This window comes from Protopterus annectens, chromosome 7.part0 (assembly GCF_019279795.1).
Source record: "Protopterus annectens isolate FY-2018-M chromosome 7.part0, PAN1.0, whole genome shotgun sequence".
Classification (NCBI taxonomy): Eukaryota; Metazoa; Chordata; order Ceratodontiformes; family Protopteridae; genus Protopterus; species Protopterus annectens.
Genome location: NC_056739.1, coordinates 1,204,579,416 through 1,204,599,694, shown reverse-complemented (window position 1 = coordinate 1,204,599,694; position 20,279 = coordinate 1,204,579,416). Strand labels below are relative to the sequence as shown.

The 20,279-nt window shown below is 36.6% G+C and overlaps 1 protein-coding gene across 1 annotated transcript in view; it reads right to left on the bottom strand.

The window, feature by feature from the left end:
• Positions 1-6,718: 6,718 nt before the first annotated feature.
• The window catches only part of LACTB (lactamase beta), a 405,242-nt gene continuing 391,681 nt past the window's right edge, over positions 6,719-20,279 (bottom strand). Inside the window, exon 6 of the mRNA XM_044077823.1 lies at positions 6,719-8,736. Coding sequence (XP_043933758.1) covers positions 8,205-8,736 — 532 coding nt within the window. The 3' untranslated portion in view covers positions 6,719-8,204. The remainder of the gene's footprint in view (positions 8,737-20,279) is intronic.

Genomic DNA, 20,279 nt, shown 5'->3' with positions numbered 1-20,279 from the left:
TAGAAGAAAATTCAATCATGGTAATAGAACAAAGGGGTAATAAAAGAAAGTCATATGGAATAAAGGATCATTTGTTCCTAAATAAAGTCATAATGGATAACTATAAAAAGGGAAAGAATCTAAGTATGGCATGGAGTGACTACAAAAAAGCATTTGGCAGTATCCCACATTCATGGATAAGAGAGTGCTTAAAAAGGTATAACATATACCCTACACTAAGGACAAATTATTATTCCAGGGATAAAAATTCAAAGGGGGATATTCCAGAGTGACTCCCTATCACCACTGCTATTCTGTCTTGCCCTTAACCCATTAAGCTGCCTACTTAACAGATTAGGTCATGGCTATAATTTTGCTCCTAGAAAATAAAGTGTAAAGATTTACCTTCTCTTTGTCGATGATTTAAAACTGTATAGCTAATCAGATGATGAACTGAAAGCATAACTGCAAGTAGTCAAAACTTTTTCAGATGATATAAGAATGCCACTTGGTCTTGATAAATGTGAAAAGCAACCTTTAAAGCAGGAAAACTGCAGCACCAAGAAAACATCAGTTTGGGACAAGAATGTGATAAAAAATAAACAAGAGGGAGTGTATAAATATTTGGAAACTGATGAAGGATCAACAATAAAACATGAACAAATGTGAATAAAACTTAGTAAGGAATATTTTTGAAGACTTTAATTCTGAAAACAGCACTGACATCTAGGAACAAAATTCAAGCTATAAACCAATTTGCTCTTCCTGTCCTAACTTACAGTTTTGGAGTAAATGACTGGCCCTAAAATGTGTTGGATAGATTAGACAGGAAAACAAGGAGGATGCTTCATGCTCATCAAATGACTTATAAAAATCAGTGCATACCAAGAATATATATTCCCTGTTCTGAAGGAGGTATGGGCCTCTTTGAAACCGATTACATGTATAGGTCTGCAGTTATTGGACTGCACACATATCTGCTTACCTCTCAAGACCCAAACATAGTGAAAGATTTGAAACATGAGGAGAATAAATCCAAGATGACTTCCCTGCTTAGTCTAGCAGAAGCATATTGGTGTCAAGCAGTAATGGAAATCAAACCAGAAGTAGATAAACTCAGGCAGCAACTGAATGTGCTAAAAAAAAAACAAAAGAAAGAATATAAGGAGAAAGATCAGGCAAGAAGGCAAGAAATGTAAAAAATGCAAAAAATATAGCTGCAAGTATAGAAAACTTCTAGAAGACCCTCATGTTCATCAGGATTGAATGCAACAATGGTAGGGGAGGCGAATTCAACCCAAAAGATGAAAGGTTTATTATTGGCAGCCCAAGATAGTGGGCTACGTACATGTTTGTTTAGGAAGTCCATTGAACACGTGAGAGAAACTGACAAATGTAGGTTTTGTAAAACAGAACTGGAAACAGTTGCATACCTCATTGCTGGTTGTGACATACTAATGACAAAAAGACTGTATACTGAAGGCATAATAATATGGCAAGACTGTTGCCCTTGGGATTGTGCAAACATTATGGTACTGAAGTGGCTGAAAAACACTGGAAACATGAACCACAAAGCATCATAGAAAATGATGAAGTCTACATCACATGGGATTACCCATTACCAACAGTCAAAAGACAAGACACGAGAAAATCAGATATAGTGGTCCATGAAAAGAAGACAAAAGTAGCCCTGATCATTAAAATCGCTACACTCAGTGACTTCAGTGTTTTGCATACAGACAGAGACAAAGTCAAAATATCACTATTTGCAGGCAGAAATGAGATCAATGTGTACGATACCCAGACAGTTCCAATAGTACGAGCAACATGTCTTATAAAAAAATAATCTACAATTGTATTTAGATATGTTACCAATACATGTAACTCCATATGAATTGCAGGAAGAGTCATTACTGGGCACACTGCAGGTGCTGTTTCTGGCTGACATCAAAAACTGAAACAATGCTAATTTCATGATCTTTAATCGTACTTCGACTTAGAAATGGGGTCCATTCCCATCACGGTATTAGAAACCCAAAATATTTGAAGAAATAAATAAATAAAGAGTATGGATTAAAAAGGATGCTATTATGATTGCTAAGGGTATGTGGGAAGAGACTAAACAGAAGATAAGACAAAAACTGAGTAGCTGGAAGTGCTTGATTATGGATAGGGATAGCAAGAAAAACAGGGTAAATGTTTCTAGTTCCTTTAGGTTGGGTTTATTTTTATTTTATTAATTTTTTTGATCAACGAGGAGAAGTTGTGGAACACAACTAATTAAGAGTTAAATTAATTTGGAGGGGAAGAGGAAATAGTTAACTGACTGGGATTAGCTGTTTCTTCCATAGAAGAAGATAGTTCTGGATTACTTTACTTGAATGGATATTTTAGAGTTACACAGTTGAGACTTATGACACAAGCAGAAGGTTACAAATCAAACAGAAAAGCACAATGATGAAATGGGGTAGGGGAGATCGAGAAACGAGGAATGCAGGATTTTGGATGCAGGCCCTTAAGAAGAATAACTGCAACCATAAAGAATATCATATTTATATAGTAGCAGAAAGTATTCTAAGAACTAAGACAATATTAAAATGGAGAAAGGAAAATTTACCAGTAGGGATATAGAAAACAGGCAAGAGGGGGCTGGAATTTACTGGAGAAAATTAGCAAAGGAACCAAGATACTGGGAACAAATAAGTATGAATGGAAAATTAAAAGTGGGATGGGGCCAAATGGAACTGCAGGCTAAAGATGGCCTTCCCTACCAGGGAACAATAACAGAGTAAAGGCAAAGTGAAAGGGACAGGGGAGTGCTAAGTGAAAGATCAGGTCTGGTAGCATTTTTAGTAGAATCTAGAATACAATTTGCTGTTAAAAATGGATAATTAGTAGGGCATATAAAATACTGCAAGAGGACTATAATAACCGGAAGAGGTTAGAAAAGATTACGAAGAGAAACTGGAAAAGTAATTTGCAAATGAACAGCGTGAAGACATCTGTATGGCTCCCAAGTATGCAGAACAGTCCAGAAGCTTTAGGACTTTCACATGGAAGTAGTTGCATAAGCCAATATCAAAGGACTTATTCTTAGGTAGATGACCGGTTACTTGAGGTGTGATGTGAAAAGAGAGAGGTAATTGGAAACATGTTTTTGGGAATGCAACATGTTGGCAGATTTTTGAAATTCCCCATAGAGAACTCTGTCAGAAATGTTGCAGGAGCAAATGACTGTAAATAAGAAAATGATTTTGAGCTGGGATACAAGATCTGAATTTCCTAGGCATAGTAAAGCCTTGTTAAGTTTAGTGCTACTATCTGTGAAAAAAAGCAATTACTACAAAATGAAAATGAGAGTCTAAGCTAACAGATAATTACATATTCAATATTGTAAAGAGGATGACAAAACGGGAGGCAAGATCTATAGAAAAGAAAGGAGCAAATTACAAAGAAACACATGGAATTTGTGGAAACAACACATGCAGAATAATGTTCAGGAGGAGAAGTGAAATTTTACATAAACTGTTGAAGTCCTGCCTTCTGTTACGACATGAATGATTGTTAAACGTGGGAGGTTAATAAAAGCTATGAAAAAATTCTTTGTTGTGGAACTCCACCCCACCACCCCCATTTGTCATCAGGACTGTTCCACTTTAGTGGGATTCAAGAGAAGGTTAAAACACACTGGTTTGAACTGGCTTATAATTTAGTAAGCTTTTTTTTTCACTATTTTTGTGTGTGTGTGTTTTTTATGTTTTTCCCCACTGACCTGGCCAAATTTCCCTCATTCTATAAAATACATCAGGTTTTCCCTGAAAAGAGGCCAACAGCTTACTGGGACTAACCCAGTCAACAAAGGATAAAACTAATTGTACAGTTCAAAGACTTTACCGTGAGGATAACCAAGGTACTGGTTCACTTGTTTGTTGAAAGTCAAGTTGAGCTGTAATTTCTGTTGCTTTCCAAGGATATACTCTCTCACTTATAATAGCCAATGAGATGGTTCAAAGCACATAGCATCAAACAAACTCATCGGCAACTGCACTGTTACAAGATATATACGTAGAAAAGAATACTTTAGTATGCAGCATCGATGTGGAATTCCTTTATACTAATATTCCACAACAAAAAGGATTGGGGCTGTTAGTTATTTAGAGAAAAAAATGCTTCATATATCAGAATGTACTGATTTTTTTTCATATTTTATTAGCATTAGTGATTGACTTCTTTTCTAAACTAGTCATTGACTTCTAATGGGTTTTGCTTTAATGGAGATCATTACCATCAAATCAGTGGTACAACAATGGGGGCAATTTTCACACCAATACATGCTGATTTACTTTAAGAGTTATTTTGAGATGAAAAGAACACGTAATGGTTTGATTAATTTATTTCTGACCCACACGGATATATGGTGTTGTTACAATTGGATGACTGTTGGTTGTTATGGACTGGTTCTTCTAATACTCTTGATTGATTTGTTCTGTATCTTAATGATTCTGGTTTAAAGTTAACACACAGTTATGACAGGTCAACTATTCATTTTTGGGATTTATTTATTTTATTTTACATTTGTTAACCGGGAGAGTCCAACTGGATATATGTTCATTTTCAGTGGAGGCCCGGGGAGAAAAGCTCCAGAGCAGTAAAATCATTAACAAGAGATAGACATGTCAACCAAAAGGTTCAATTAAACAAAATATAGAGTACACAATCCTTATACTTCATATAGAAGTATAGTACATATAAGACAGTGAGTTAACCAAAGAGTGTATTTGCCAACATTCACAGGCTACATTAATATATACATGTTATAGAGGTTTTTAACAGCCCGAGGTGGTGCAGCGGTAGCGTTGTCACCTCACAGCAAGAGGTTCTCCCATTCGATTCTCGGCTGGAGCGCCTTCTGTGTGGAGTCTGCATGTCCTCCCCGCGGTCGAGTGGCATTCGAAAAACATGTGTGAATGGGTATGCCTTCGTTGGATGTCGGGCTGGCACCTCGGCACCATAAAAATAGACTGTCAGTCATTAGCGGACTGGAGTTCCACTGTGGCGACCCTAACCGGGAAAAACAGAAAGAAAAACAACACAGAGGTGTTTAACAGCAAGCATAGCAGGAACATAGAGTAGATAACTTCTATAACTCATTTCTACACATGAGAGACATACTCTGTCCTTTAGGTTTCTTTACAGTGTTCAGTGATATTATTACCCCAGGCAGACACTACAAAAGCAGTAGATAAGCTGCTACTCTGATTCAGGAAGTGTGTTTTGAGTAGTTTTTTTAATTGGGTGGTGGAGTTATTTATTACATGGGCTGGAAGGGAGTTCCAGATTTTAGAGATGAAGTGGCTATAAACAGATCTACTTGCCTCATTTTTAAAGTTTGTACCTTAAGGAGGTGTTGGATACTTGATCTCAGGGATCTGGTAGTGGTGTTGTAAGACTGGAGTAGTTGCTGCAGGGCTGGTGTGTTGCCAGGATGATGTAATGCTTTGTGAGCAAGTGCTAGTTGGTTGACTTGAAGGGTCAGGGAGAGTTCTAGCCAGCTGAGTTTTTTGAGGTTTTCACAATGGTGGGTTCTAGAAGGTAATCCTGTGGTAAATCTAGCTATTTTATTGTAGCAGCCATCTAGTTAGTTGAGCTGAGTTTTTCGGAGATTGGTAAGAACGGGGGAGGCGTAAAGTAGGGTCGATAGGAGGTGCGTCCTGGCTGTGGTAACCATAGAGTGACTGGTGAGAACTGTTTGTTGTGATAGAGTAGGCCCATTTTTCTGTGGACTCTTTTTATGGTCGGGGAGATATGAATGTCAAATTTAAGGCTATTGTCAATTTCAAGGTCTAGCAGTTTGGCGTGACTGCTGGGTGTGATGATGGTGTTGTTATGAGAGGAGATTGAAAGATTAGATGAAGAGGGTGGATTTCTGTGAGGGCTGAAGATGAGTAATTTAGTTATGGCTGGGTTTAGAATGAGGTTTTGGTTAGTGATCCATGTTTCTGCCAGGGAAAAACATTCTTGTGTTAGGGAGAGGAGGTGGTCAAGGGAGTTGTCTGCACAGATAATGGTGGTATCCATCAGCATATTGGACTATTGAGGCTTTGAGTATGGTGGATGGTAGTTGATTAGTAAATAGGGTGAAGAGTAGAGGACCCAGGATGGATCCTTGGGTACCCCTAGGGAGACAGGCAGTAAAGGAGAGAGCTAATTTAGCCATTTTACAGCCTGCTGCCTACCATTTAAGTAGCTCTTAAACCAAAACCTTTCACAAAAAATGCTTTATTGTCAGCTTCCAGTTGTCATCTCAATCACATTAAAAATACCATCCCATACTCAATTTTTGAGAATTAAAAGGATTTGCAGTGAACTCTATGTTTACTTGGCTGAAAGCGTTCCTCTGAATTACAGATTCTTAGACAGAGGGTACTTTTTCCATTGTATTTCTATGGCTGCTCAAAAGACAGAGAATCAGACAGACAGAAAATAGTTTGATATCTAATACATCTAGGTTTAGGGCCAAAAGAGATCTGGTTAGATGTAATCTGACTTACAATACCAAAAGGTATAAAATTAGACTTATTATTTATGAACATTGGCATGCGTGAATGGGCATACCTTCGTTGAAGGTTGTGCGTCAGGGCTGGCAACTCGGCACGTAAAAATTTACTGCCAATCATTAGTGGACCGGAGTTCTGCTGTGGCGACCCCTAACTGGGAAAAGCCGAAAGACACAACAACATTTATGAACATTGGCATTTATTAATGATGAATTGTTTTTTACTACATTGCCACAAAACTCTGGGTCTTCATATACAAGAGGCAAGGCCAAGTCAATGTTTATCTGCATACAAGTGTTAAAGTGAATCATAATTTGAACAAAATTCTATTATACATTTGCCCATTACTTATTGCTATGGATCAAGTTCGGTTTTTTCATCATCATCTAGACTAATTTTGATACTTTAACTAGTTTACATGATGTGGCTTAGTTATATACAAGACACCCGCTTGCTGTTTTTAGATTCTGTATGCACTAAAGATGCTGCTTTGGCAATGAAACCGCAGTCTGCTTTTTGTATTTATCTGTTAAATAATACTGCCAGCTTCCAGTTATTATCCCAATCATATGGTGCTGGAACACTGTTTATACACACACATGCATACACAGAGGAAGAGAGAGGGGGAGAGGAATATTAGCACATGAGATTGCTCTAAACAAAAAACAACAAATTAATTGGCGACTACAATCATCAGCAACTAAATAATCTAAAAAGTGTAATTGCAAATGTAAACAGGTTACATTTGAGATTACCAGAACTGAAACAAAAAAAATAAACTTTTAAGTTGGGGCTTTATCCTCACCTCCCTGGAAATTAAATATACTAATTCCAGGGTTCCACAACCTTGTAGAAAGGGGAAAACTCCTGAATTATAGAACAGTCCATCTGCTGAATTCAACCATTAAATAATTCAACCAGCTACCCCACCAACAAATATTACCACAATTTCAACAAGCAACAAATATTTGTGAAGTGACAGTAAGCTTGAGCACCTGAAGAGGCCATGAAAACATGGGGAATATGTGAAAATGACAGTAACTGATAGGCGGACTGCTCTACCACACTCTAAAACTTTGAAGCAGAGCTCTTATTGAATCATTGTGCTAGCGTCCTTCTGATGAAGAAACGATGGAGACATAAGATGCAAGGAATACAATAAACCACATTCATCCTAGATTTTCTATACTTCTGTGCAATAAAGAATGCATAAAAGGTATTACGATCACAGTACCCTGAATGTACTACAAAGACAAATGCTGGTGTCAAGTTTTAGGGAAGACAAAAACAATTAGTATGTATATATTTCTAAGGACTATGAGGACCACACACGCATCTTGTAGCCTTTAGAGATGAAGACATTATAGAATGGCAAGATGTAATTAAAAAGCTAAAAACAGTAATAACTAGCTAAGATAATCCAAGAAAATATGCACATTTACATAATGCACATGCTTAGTGATTGTAAGAAACAAGTAAAATAAAACTGGGATACATTCCAAATATACTAGCAGATGTGTCTCATGAGTATCAGGTCCTGTGATCTGAAATGCTGGACAACTAGTGCAAGAATGCTCACTGAAGTAGTTAAGCCTCTGTATTTAGAAATAAAACAGTGTTGTCACATATACTGAATACTATCTTTTGCACAATCATTTTGAATAGCTCTTAAGTTATCCTTGCTTTATCAAATTCCAGTGCAATGTTTAAGGCAACATTATTGAGACCAACTGACTGCATGTTGCAAAGGATAGCAACAACTACACCTTGTGGTGGGGATTCTTCATCATAATTCCCAGTATTGGATGATACTTCTTTTGGAAGCACCAGAAGTACCGAGCTAGCTCCGACTGCACCACCAGTATGGGAAATGTAATGTTTCTGTTTCCTGCAGTGACCATACTTCTGCTTCTGGTCCACTACTCCCCAGCCCATGGCATATTTTCCTTCTTTAAGCCAAGAAGTTTCTGTCTTGTCCACTGGAGTCCAAATTTCCCTCATTATGTCCTGTTTGATGTAGCCTGGGAGAAGTTTACTATTCGTTTTTCTGAAGTTTTCAACTTGGTAACTGTATAGCATGGCATTACCAAATATCAAAAGATCACCAACGGTAGACAGGAAACCTCCCCCTGCCCATTTGTATGAGTTGTCCACGTAAGGGGAGTTCACAAGTCGACCATTTTTATTGAAAATATAAGGCCTAAAAAAAAAAAAAAGTACACATAGTTAAAAAAAAAAAAGGGTACGTTACTTAAAATAAAAAAAGGAGACCATTTTCTCTAGACAGATTTCTACTTTTCTGTGAATTTACTTAAAGAGGTACAATTAGGCCTTTAAAATATTAAAGGCATCTTTAAAAACAGTTAAAATCCTGTTTCTATTTCATCCTAATGACTTTCATAAAATTCATTAATCTGAACTGCCTGTCTTTTGTCTGAAGCACTCATGAACCCCTAATATCTAATCTATATCAAGATTCAATACAAATTGTGTACTAGAATTTTGCAAGTCATAACTTCCAAAACAATATCTGCACACATTACAAATATGCAATCAAGCTACAGACTCAAGCCTATTTAATTTTAAACAGTCAAAAATGGTACATCCATGTTTCCTTGAGTTACCCAAGCTTCTGCAACAAAAGCTTGCCAAAAACACTTGCACTACACAAGTTCAAGTGCACAGAAATTTGGAATATATGTACTCAAAACTTGTGATATTATTAAACAACTGCAAAACAGAAGAATTCCTTTATGACAGGGACCCCCCCCCCAGACTTCGTCAGTATAATCCTCTTTATTATTCTCATCTTAAGGTCACTGCACCTTAAAAATGATGAGACAGATTTGAAGCTGCTTGCCAGTGATTTTTTTTTTCTCCTCGGAGGATGTGACATTTATTACTGCCTAAAGAGACACAGCAGTAGTAGGATCTTGCTCTTATTTCCAGCAATAGTGAAACAAGCAGCTGATAACTTGATCAACATCTTGGGTCATCCCAGAAGCTGTCTGTAAGCAAAGTATTAAAAAATAAATAAAAGCATTCAGCACTTGCCTGTACCTAATTAAATAAAGAATACTATATGAACATAAAGGGTAATGTACGAATATTCCAGTTATGTGCATTTTGGCAACAGGACAAAATAAAAATAAAGATATGGCTTAGAAAGCAAGGTGTGGTAATGTTTGATTTCTGCTTTAAGATGAAAACCAGGTTTTTTTTTTTTTTTTTTTTTTTTAAGGTAGTAAGAAATGCAGTATGGAAGAAGGGCCAGTACAGAAAGCAAATCATACTTCTGAGGAGATGTGCAGGATACTGCAAAAAAAAAAAAAAATTGTACGATACTACAAATACAATATTTTCAAAAAATACTGTAACAGCCAAGCGTGAGCAGGTACAAACCCTTGTTGTGTCAAATCAAATGAGATAGAGTCCAGGCATATAAAATAGAAGTATTTAATCCACAATCAACGAACAGAAAGATAAGCGCTTTCGCAGTAGTGCTTCTTCAGATCTATGACAAACTCTTCTAGTGCTTTGACCATATATACTGATCTCAATCAATGTTTAACAAATTAAACAATTAGTAAAAAATTCCACAGAATTTAAAAAGACAGGAACTGTTACAATAAAATGTGTAAGAACAAAGCTAAAATACAAAGGTACAAATGTATGTTATGTTCAAAAAGCATGTATAAAAACAAGTATAAAAAGTATATATATAAAAAGCGTGCTCTTATTTAATAAAAACTCTATATAATATAATATAATAAGCAGAAGTGAATTAAGTTAGATGACATTGAGTTCATTTGATATTCCTTCTTTGCCTCAATTTTGGTCTGATTGAGGCCCTTTCGTTTAAACCACACCCTTTACCTGCTTTTAATAATATGATCCATTCTGTTTCTTTGCCCTCTGTATAAACTTTGATGTCTCCACCTCTTGGGTTAGGGGTAATCACCTCCAGTACTTTGAATGAAAATACATGTTGTGTATTATTCATCATGACATGTTTAGCTAAAGCATTATGTATTGTGCCCCTTTTCATGTGGTAAACATGTTCCCTCATTCGATCTCTAAGTGGGCGGTTAGTCTTCCCAACATAGAATGAGGAGCATGACTGACAAATAGCTAGATAGACAACATGTTGTGTCATACAATTAGCCTCAGCAGATATACAAAAACATTTCTGTAAGTCTGGATGGAAAAAATGGGGTGTGCTATCTATAAAGGAACAAAAATTGCAATGCCCACAGGGCTTAGTGCATCCATCTTTCCTATCTCTAAAGCTAGGTGTAGGGTAGCAGAGCTTCCTTTTTAAATTGTTTTTGTTCCTACATAGGAACCCAGGTTGATCACCAACTATTAGTTTAAGGTCATCATCCACATGTAGGATTTCCCAATGTTTCCTAATAACTTCTTTGAGTTCTAGATGGTCAGATGAAAAATATGTAAAGAATTTAACATGTTGTGAACGTTCAATGTGCCTATCTGGGGCTGTTATAGGTTCATGCGGTCCAAAGTAGGGTTCACCCTTGGTATACCTTAGTTCGTGTATATCATTCAAGTGTGTGTTTATTTCCATGTTGTTATAGCCCCTTTTTAATAACCTGTCCTTTAGACCATTTAGTTCAACTTCAAAGCCATCATCTAAAGGATTCAACCTGGAGGCTCTGATGGCTTGGCCTCTCATAATATTCCTAAAGACATGGGGTGGGTGCATACTAGATCTAAGCAGTAGAGTATTACTGTGGCAACTCTTCCTATATACACCTGTATTTAATAGGTTATTTTGGACTAAATTTAATGTACAAAGATTCTATTAACAGAAATACAGAGTTTAAATTTAAGAATTTAAGTGAATTCATACCCTCAAATCACCCTTTAGTTGAAGCCTACCTGAAACTCACTGAGGAAGAATTACATAGTTACTATGGTAATAGAATGAACAATAAATCATACCATAGGAGAGATAATCTTACACATAGAGAAAGAATAAGCCTCAAGAAACTACAGGATGATCCAAATATTGTTAGACCAGCTGATAAGGGTGGTAAAATAGTCGTTATGGATACATCTGATTATATCAATAGGATGATATCTATGTTAAATGATGACTTTTATGAACAAGTTTCAGCACAGAACATAGAGCACACTATTAGATATGTACAAGATACAATACGTGACATATACATGGGCCAACTAGTAGACAAAGATCTATATGGATATCTTACTATCCCATCTCCGACTATACCGGTCATACATGGTCTTCCAAAAATACATAAAGACCCGGTAAATCTTCCCATGAGACCAATAGTTTCAGGTCGAGGCTGGGCAACAGAGCACCTATCTGTATATATTGAGAAGCACCTTAGATCTGTATTGAACAACAATAAGGTAGTTTTAAGGGACTCTAAACAATTTTTAATTGAACTGTATGATTGCACAAAAGATATAACGCTTACAATGGACTATATGTTTGTCACATTTGATATACAGTCCCTTTTTACAGTTATACCGAATGAGTTAGGCTTGGCATATGTTACAGATTAACTAAAAGAGCACAGTAATTATTCTTCTGTAACAATTGAACTAATTGTACACTTTCTAGAGTTAGTCCTGGAAAATAATCTTTTCATGTTCCAAGATAGCATTTACAAACAAAAGGATGGCGTAGCTATGGGCACACCATGTGCCAATAGCTACGCCAACATGTTTCTGGCATACTGGGAGGAACACATTTTATTTTGTGAAGAGATATTTAAACAGCATGTCATTTTCTATCGACGTTTTGTTGATGATTTATTTGTTTTGTGGAAAGGCTCATTAGATCAACTCTATAATATGTACACTATTATGAACAACCTGACAACTTGTCTTAAATTTACCATGAAATATTCATTGTATAGAATTGAGTTCTTAGACTTGTATATTGAAAGACTCCAAAATAACCTATTAAATACACGTGTATATAGGAAGAGTTGCCACAGTAATACTCTACTGCTTAGATCTAGTATGCACCCACCCCATGTCTTTAGGAATATTATGAGAGGCCAAGCCATCAGAGCCTCCAGGTTGAATCCTTTAGATGATGGCTTTGAAGTTGAACTAAATGGTCTAAAGGACAGGTTATTAAAAAGGGGCTATGGCAACATGGAAATAAACACACACTTGAATGATATACACGAACTAAGGTATACCAAGGGTGAACCCTACTTTGGACCGCATGAACCTATAACAGCCCCAGATAGGCACATTGAACGTTCACAACATGTTAAATTCTCTACATATTTTTCATCTGACCATCTAGAACTCAAAGAAGTTATTAGGAAACATTGGGAAATCCTACATGTGGATGATGACCTTAAACTAATAGTTGGTGATCAACCTGGGTTCCTATATAGGAACAAAAACAATTTAAAAAGGAAGCTCTGCTACCCTACACCCAGCTTTAGAGATAGGAAAGATGGATGCACTAAGCCCTGTGGGCATTGCAATTTTTGTTCCTTTATCGATAGCACACCCCATTTTTTCCATCCAGACTTACAGAAATGTTTTTGTATATCTGCTGAGGCTAATTGTATGACACAACATGTTGTCTATCTAGCTATTTGTCAGTCATGCTCCTCATTCTATGTTGGGAAGACTAACCGCCCACTTAGAGATCGAATGAGAGAACATGTTTACCACATGAAAAGGGGCACAATACATAATGCTTTAGCTAAACATGTCATGATGAATAATACACAACATGTATTTTCATTCAAAGTACTGGAGGTGATTACCCCTAACCCAAGAGGTGGAGACATCAAAGTTTATACAGAGGGCAAAGAAACAGAATGGATCATATTATTAAAAGCAGATAAAGGGTGTGGTTTAAACGAAAGGGCCTCAATCAGACCAAAATTGAGGCAAAGAAGGAATATCAAATGAACTCAATGTCATCTAACTTAATTCACTTCTGCTTATTATATTATATTATATAGAGTTTTTATTCAATAAGAGCACACTTTTTATATATATATATACTTTTTATACTTGTTTTTATACATGCTTTTTGAACATAACATACATTTGTACCTTTGTATTTTAGCTTTGTTCTTACACATTTTTATTGTAACAGTTCCTGTCTTTTTAAATTCTGTGGAATTTTTTACTAATTGTTTAATTTGTTAAACACTGATTGAGATCAGTATATATGGTCAAAGCACTAGAAGAGTTTGTCATAGATCTGAAGAAGCACTACTGCGAAAGCGCTTATCTTTCTGTTCATTGATTGTGGATTAAATACTTCTATTTTATATGCCTGGACTCTATCTCATTCGATTTGACACAACAAGGGTTTGTACCTGCTCACGCTTGGCTGTTACAGTATTTTTTGATTATATTCTTTTTATTCGGCTCAAGCGCTAACCTGTCGCAAGATTGGACTGTTTTTGAAATACAATATTTTGTTTCTATGCAATATTTTTTATTTCTCACATTTGCAAACTGTCTTGAAAAAAATCTGCTTTTCAAAAATGGATCTTAACAAAATATCTATTATATTGAATTGATCATTTTATAACACACTTTATATATAATCCATAACAGGTCACCCTAGCTTTAAAAACAAAGTCCAAATAACTTCAAATTTAGACAATGAAATGTCATGTCTTGAGACTTACGGAATCAAGATTAATAGGGTTTTGAATTCCAAGATGGCTGCACACTGAGTAACAGCTTACTTTCAGCTCTCCCTGTGTAACAAGAAACTCAGAAAAACAGAACCAGTGAATGTATGTATTTTGGGGTAAATTTCAGTTACTGGCTAGTAAGTGCACTGCCTGGATGCAGCAAATAAGAAATTTAGAGAACCTGAAAGAAAATCAACCACAAAATGTGAGAAAAAAACAATGGCTAGGAAGAATCCTGCAGCAGGTCAGCAAAGTTGTTCAAGATCCAGCTTGGTGCAAGACATGACTTCCAGTAGTCTAGAGGAAAAGATAAGCCAAATGTGCATAGAACTGATAAAAATACATGAAACACAGAAGGAGTACATCAATTCAAATACCAAAAGACTGGAAAAAATGGAAGAAGATTTAAACAGATATTCAGATGAGCTGATAAGACTGCAAAAACATGCCCTGAAATGAAGCAAAGGCTGGCTGAGTATGATACTGCTTAAGAAGAGAAGTTTAAAAAATGGTATAATTAGAGGACATCTGAGATTTTCTGCCATACCAGAAAAACTGGAAGGAACAGACTGTTTTAATTTTATGAAAGCACAACTAAGCAACTGGGACTAGTATTCCACAGCAGGTGTTTTTAATTGAAAAGGCATATCATGTGTAAGCTCCAAACATGACCATGAGAAAGCATCCAAGACCTCTACTAGTAAAGATGTAATCCTACCATCAGAAAGGGTCGATTCTGACAAAACTGCGGCAGAAGGACAAAGTAATAAAAAGTTGGAGAAATTAGTGTTAGCGGAAAATGATTACTTAGTTTACACCAGGCAGAAGAGGAGTTAATTTATTCCAGCAATCAGGGAATGTTGAGATGGAGGTGTGAAATTGAAGCTGCTGGGTCAGGCTATCTTTAGAAAAAAAAATCTCCTGGAAGGTCAAAGTCATTTGTTGATGTAAAACATGCTAAGGAGGATTTGTCCAGCAATCAGTTATCATACAGAAGGGGATTCTGCTTCTTCTTATCCTGATGATAAAGCTCACAGAGACTATGCTGCCAGTGAAACCTTTTATAAAGTTCCAAAGGAAAATACTTGAGAAAAAAGCATAACAGTTGACTAGAACCACCAGGAGTATGCTGCATATGAACCTGATACTGGAGCTGGGATATGGAGACTGAAAGGAAGAAAATCAGCAACTCAGAAATTAATGAATAAATGTGGCGTTTCAAAGCTTCAATCAAATTTGAATAACATGATGCAACAAGAAAACCTGGAAATATAGGACTTTTTTGACTTTGTAAAACTTGTAGGGAAGTATATTCCATACTTCATGCCATTAATGTTTGGAAGAATATAAGAATATCAAGGCTAGACGAAAATGAAGGACAGAGGTGACTGCAAGCAAAACAATGTTTCCCCTTAACAGCATTTTTACAAAACATGATATACTACATGCTATACAGTACACAGTTTTCAGTTATTTTGAGTGCAGTACGGATAGTAAAGTAAAAAGGTACCCTTTTTTTCATTCATTCATTCTTTTTTCTTCAGTTTTAAGAAATGTAGGCACTGCAATTTTAAACAGAGAAGAAAGCCTGGACAAAAGAGAATGATACAAGTAAAATTGATATGCTTTTTCCTTACTTTTACATAGGGGAATGACTGATTAAGGCCCTTGGTTTAATGTGACAGATTTTAAGTTGAAGCAATTAAATAGAAGAACATTGAATGTAATGAAAACCTTTCTTTTAGCAAATAAATGTTCCTAGTGCAATATGAGAAGCTTGTAGCTGAAGGCAACTGTGTATCTGGTTCTCCTGTTTCTATGGAGAGAAGCTGATAAGAGCAATAAAACAACTTTTTAATGGATAAAAGATAGTGTTTTCTGAAAGCATTCAAGTTGTTTTCTACATCTGGAATGAAAGGAATAAAGATAGGACAAAACAGATAACACCAAGTACTTTCTTTCAATGGCTAGGAGATACTGTTATCCGAATGCATTCAAGTGTTTTCTCATTCTAGAAGTGCAATAAAGAAGACAAAACTGAACAGCTCTCAGAAACACAGGCTGTACCATGCATCTTAGCATGGATAAACTTTATTTTAGGTTAACCCAAGTCTGTAAGTGTGGCTGTCAGTTTGGGACAACTGTTCCTATTAGGAAGGTAAAACTGCAATATTTGAATATGTACATAGTTGTGTGTATTAATATTAAGCTAATAGGTTTTTCAGGAGTATCTGTTTTGTTTGTTTGAGGGTTTTCAATAAAACAAAGGCTCAAATGGATATGACAAGAAATAACTATATGAAAGGTCAACCTGCCAAACATCAGTGTGTGCATGTAACACAAAAGCTGGAGTTAGACTCTTAAAAAGCTGTTACAAATAAAAGGTGGGAATAACAACTTTTCAGCATAATGACCTTTTTGATACTATATTTAAATGTTAATAGCCTTACAGATATATGCAAAAAAGAAAGAGTAGTGAACTATATTTAAAAAATGTACAATGTGAATAGCTATGCTACAGGAGACGCATTTGAAAAGAATTAAACATGTGAATTTGATAAAGAAAGGTTTTCAGGATGATTATTCAGTAGAATACCTGGAACACAGGAAAAGAGGAGTATTTACAGCAATTGCAAAAGGAGCTTCAATAGTGACAGAAGATGATAAAGACAATAATGGTATACATATGTACTGCTAAGGGTACTACTGGCAAGGGAGGAGCATTACATTGGCATGTATTTACATTCCATCTAAAACTGCTACAATGGAGCTTAAGAAAATTCTGGAAGAAAATCAGTTTTCAGCAGGTAATATTACTTATGGGTGGGGACTGGAACCTGATTTGCAGCAGGGAAGATATGTCTGGTGTAACAAAGCAGGGTAGATTTTTGAAGAAATTTATGAAAATGTTTGGCATGCAAGATGTGAATTTAGTAGTAACAGTTCAGAGTGAATTTAGATATTATTCCCCAAGATACAAAAACTTTCAACTAAATGCACACATTCCTGTGAAATTAAGTTTTGATACACATCCAGTAATTATTTCAGATCACGAGCCAATAACAGCTAAAATAAAAATGTAGGGTAATGAAATAAAAATGAGACACTGGTGCTTTCCCACCCATCTGTTGAAAAGAGAGGAATTTAAGGAATGGGTAGTAGAAATTATTTGGGAGTTACTAGAGAATACAGAAATTTCTTCTAAAAATATAGTTAGGGTGTGGGATAAAAATTAAAGTGGAGTTCAAAAATAGGGTGTAAATAAAAGAAAGATATCGTTAAGAAGCAACAAGAATTATTCAGAGACTGACAGATGTAATTGCAGACTGTTAAGCAGAAAATAAAGGATTACCTTGATAATATGCATGAGTTTAGAAAGACTGTTGTTAAGCAACCATTTTTTGAGAATGCCACATTAGGCAACAGAAAGTAGAAAGGGTTGTCAACAAGCTTAGGGGAGCCTATAACATGGAAGATCACAAGAGATCCTGTACAGGTACTAGAAATATTTCAGAAATTTTATGAAAGTCTGTATAAAGCAGAGAGATAAAGAAAAGGCGCAAACTGAAATGTTTATGGAAGAATTACATATGCCAAGGTTAGAGATAATTGAGGCTCAATTACGAATAGTTAGGACAGGAGGAGATGTGATACAAATAGTGATGTATAGGCATAAACAGGAGAGTCCCCAGGAATAGATGGTATTCCTGTGAAAGTTTGGAAGCTAGGAGGGAAAAAACTGAAACAGCTGAAAGATTTTAACAGTATTTTAAGATGAAGAAAGTGATGGTGGCTGTAATACCCAAAGAGGGCAAAGATCTATCCGATCCAGCTTCATACAGGCCCATTTCAATCCTAAACCATGATTACAAAGTGTTTATGTCTACAATGGCTAAAAGAATGTAAAGGTGATGCCAAAATTGATAAACATGGATCAATGTGGTTTTGTGGAGGGGAGGAAAACATTACACATTAAAGGAACACTTATGATCCAGATGGAAGCTGAATGCAAGAAAATACCATTGCTGCTGGTGGGTCTTGTTGCAAAGAAACCACTTGACGGAGTAAGCTGGGAGTTTATGAGCAGGGCAATGAAAGCATTTGCATTCCGTGATAAAATTACAAGGTTGATTAGGAGGATATAGGAGGGATCAGAGGTGAAAAAGTACAGTTTTGTACCTACCATAAATGTAGATGTTCGAGGATCCACATTGCTGCAGTCCTAACTATTGGTTAGTCCGCTGTCCAGTCGGCCCGAATACCAAAGTATATATGACCGACGCCATATCCTCAGTCTTTTCTTGCCCCAGATGTCAGAAGACCCTGAAAAGATAAGGCCAAAACCAAAACTCCCAACATATCTGCACCAAAATATATATATATACAAAATATACAAAATTAGCAGAATATAACCTCACCTACACAACCACCCCTAAACACAGAGGGAAGGAGGGAGGCAGCAATGTGGATCCTCGAACATCTACATTTATGGTAGGTACAAAACTGTACTATGTTCTTCATTCCACATTGCTGCAGTCCTAACTATTGTAGAATCCCAAAGCAGAGGTAAGGGAGGCTGGCAAATCATAAGGAAGCAGGAGCTGATAACATGCCTTGCAAAATAGCTGTGGCAAAACCAGCCCTAGACTTAGAGTAGAGAGGAAGGTGGTAATGCTTAGAGAAAGTATGCACTGAACTCCAAGTAGCTGCCTCCAAAATATCCTTAGTTGCCACCCCTTAAGAAGCTGTTGAAGTGGCAGTAGCCCTAGTGGAATGAGGCCTAATCCCAGCTGGAATCTCCTTGCCATGATGGGAATAACAAAATGCAATGCAAAACCCAATCCACCTAGAAATAGTTTGTTTTGACACAGGCTTGCCCTGAGAACTCAAAGCAAAAGAAACAAACAACTGCTGAGACTGCCTAAAATCCTTAGTCCTGCTCAAATAATAACGCAATTGCCTGTGTACATCTAAAGTGTGCAAAATCTTTTCCCCTTTATTTTGGGGATCTGCATAAAAGTAGGCAAATGAATAGTTTGGTTTAAAGCCACACTAGAAACCACTTTAGGCATAAAGGAAGGATTAGTACGTAATGATACCCTATCCTTATGAAAAATCAAAAGGCTCAACCGCCATAAGGGCCTGTAACTCAGAAACCCTTCTTGCAGAAGTAATGGCCAACAAAAAGCAGTCTTCCATGACAAGTATTTCAGGTCAGCAGTAGCTGCAGGCTCAAAAGGTTGTAGAGTAAGTTTCTCCAACACAAAATTGAGATCCCAAGCAGGAGTAGGAGCTGGGTCTTATATTCTTTGCCCCTCTAAGAAATTGCTTGAACAAAGGATGTAGAAAACAATGGTGGGTCACAATCATAGTGAGCTGAAATTGCTGCAGCATGAATCTTAATGGAAGAGAAAGACAAACCTTTGTCCAATAACTCAGTAAGATATTGAAGAGCCACACTCAAATTAGGCTCTGAAATCTCCAAATTCTTTGCTGCAGTCCAAAATAAAAATCTCTTCCATTTTTCTTTCCTTGTACTAGGTCTTCTGGCTTCCATAATCACATTTAAAACTTGTTGAGGAAGTTGAAACCTGCTGTCCTTCAAAACAGAATATGCCAGGCTGTTAGATGAAGAGAGTGAAGCTTGACATTGAGCAGACGACCGTCCTTCTGAGACAACAGATGTGGAATCAAGGGTAAAGGCCATGGAGGCTTCTTTACCAGACTCCTCAGTAATGGGTACCAGTGCTGCCGAGGCCAATCTGGAGCTATTAAAATCATCCTTGGCTTGTCTTGTCTGACCTTTAGAAGCACCTTTGGGAAGAAGAGGCAGAGGTGGAAACACATGAAGATTTTTCCAACTGAAAGAAAGAGCATCCATTTTCCAAGCTGTGTGATGAAACCTCTTTGTGCAAAACTTTGGCAGCTGGTGGTTTAGTGGAGAAGCGAACAGATCTATGTCTGGAGTTCCCCAGGACACTGTCAACTTTTGAAATACATGAAGATCCAGTTTCCACGGGATCCATGATTTGTCTGCTTAACACATCTGCTAAGGAGTTCTGTGCGC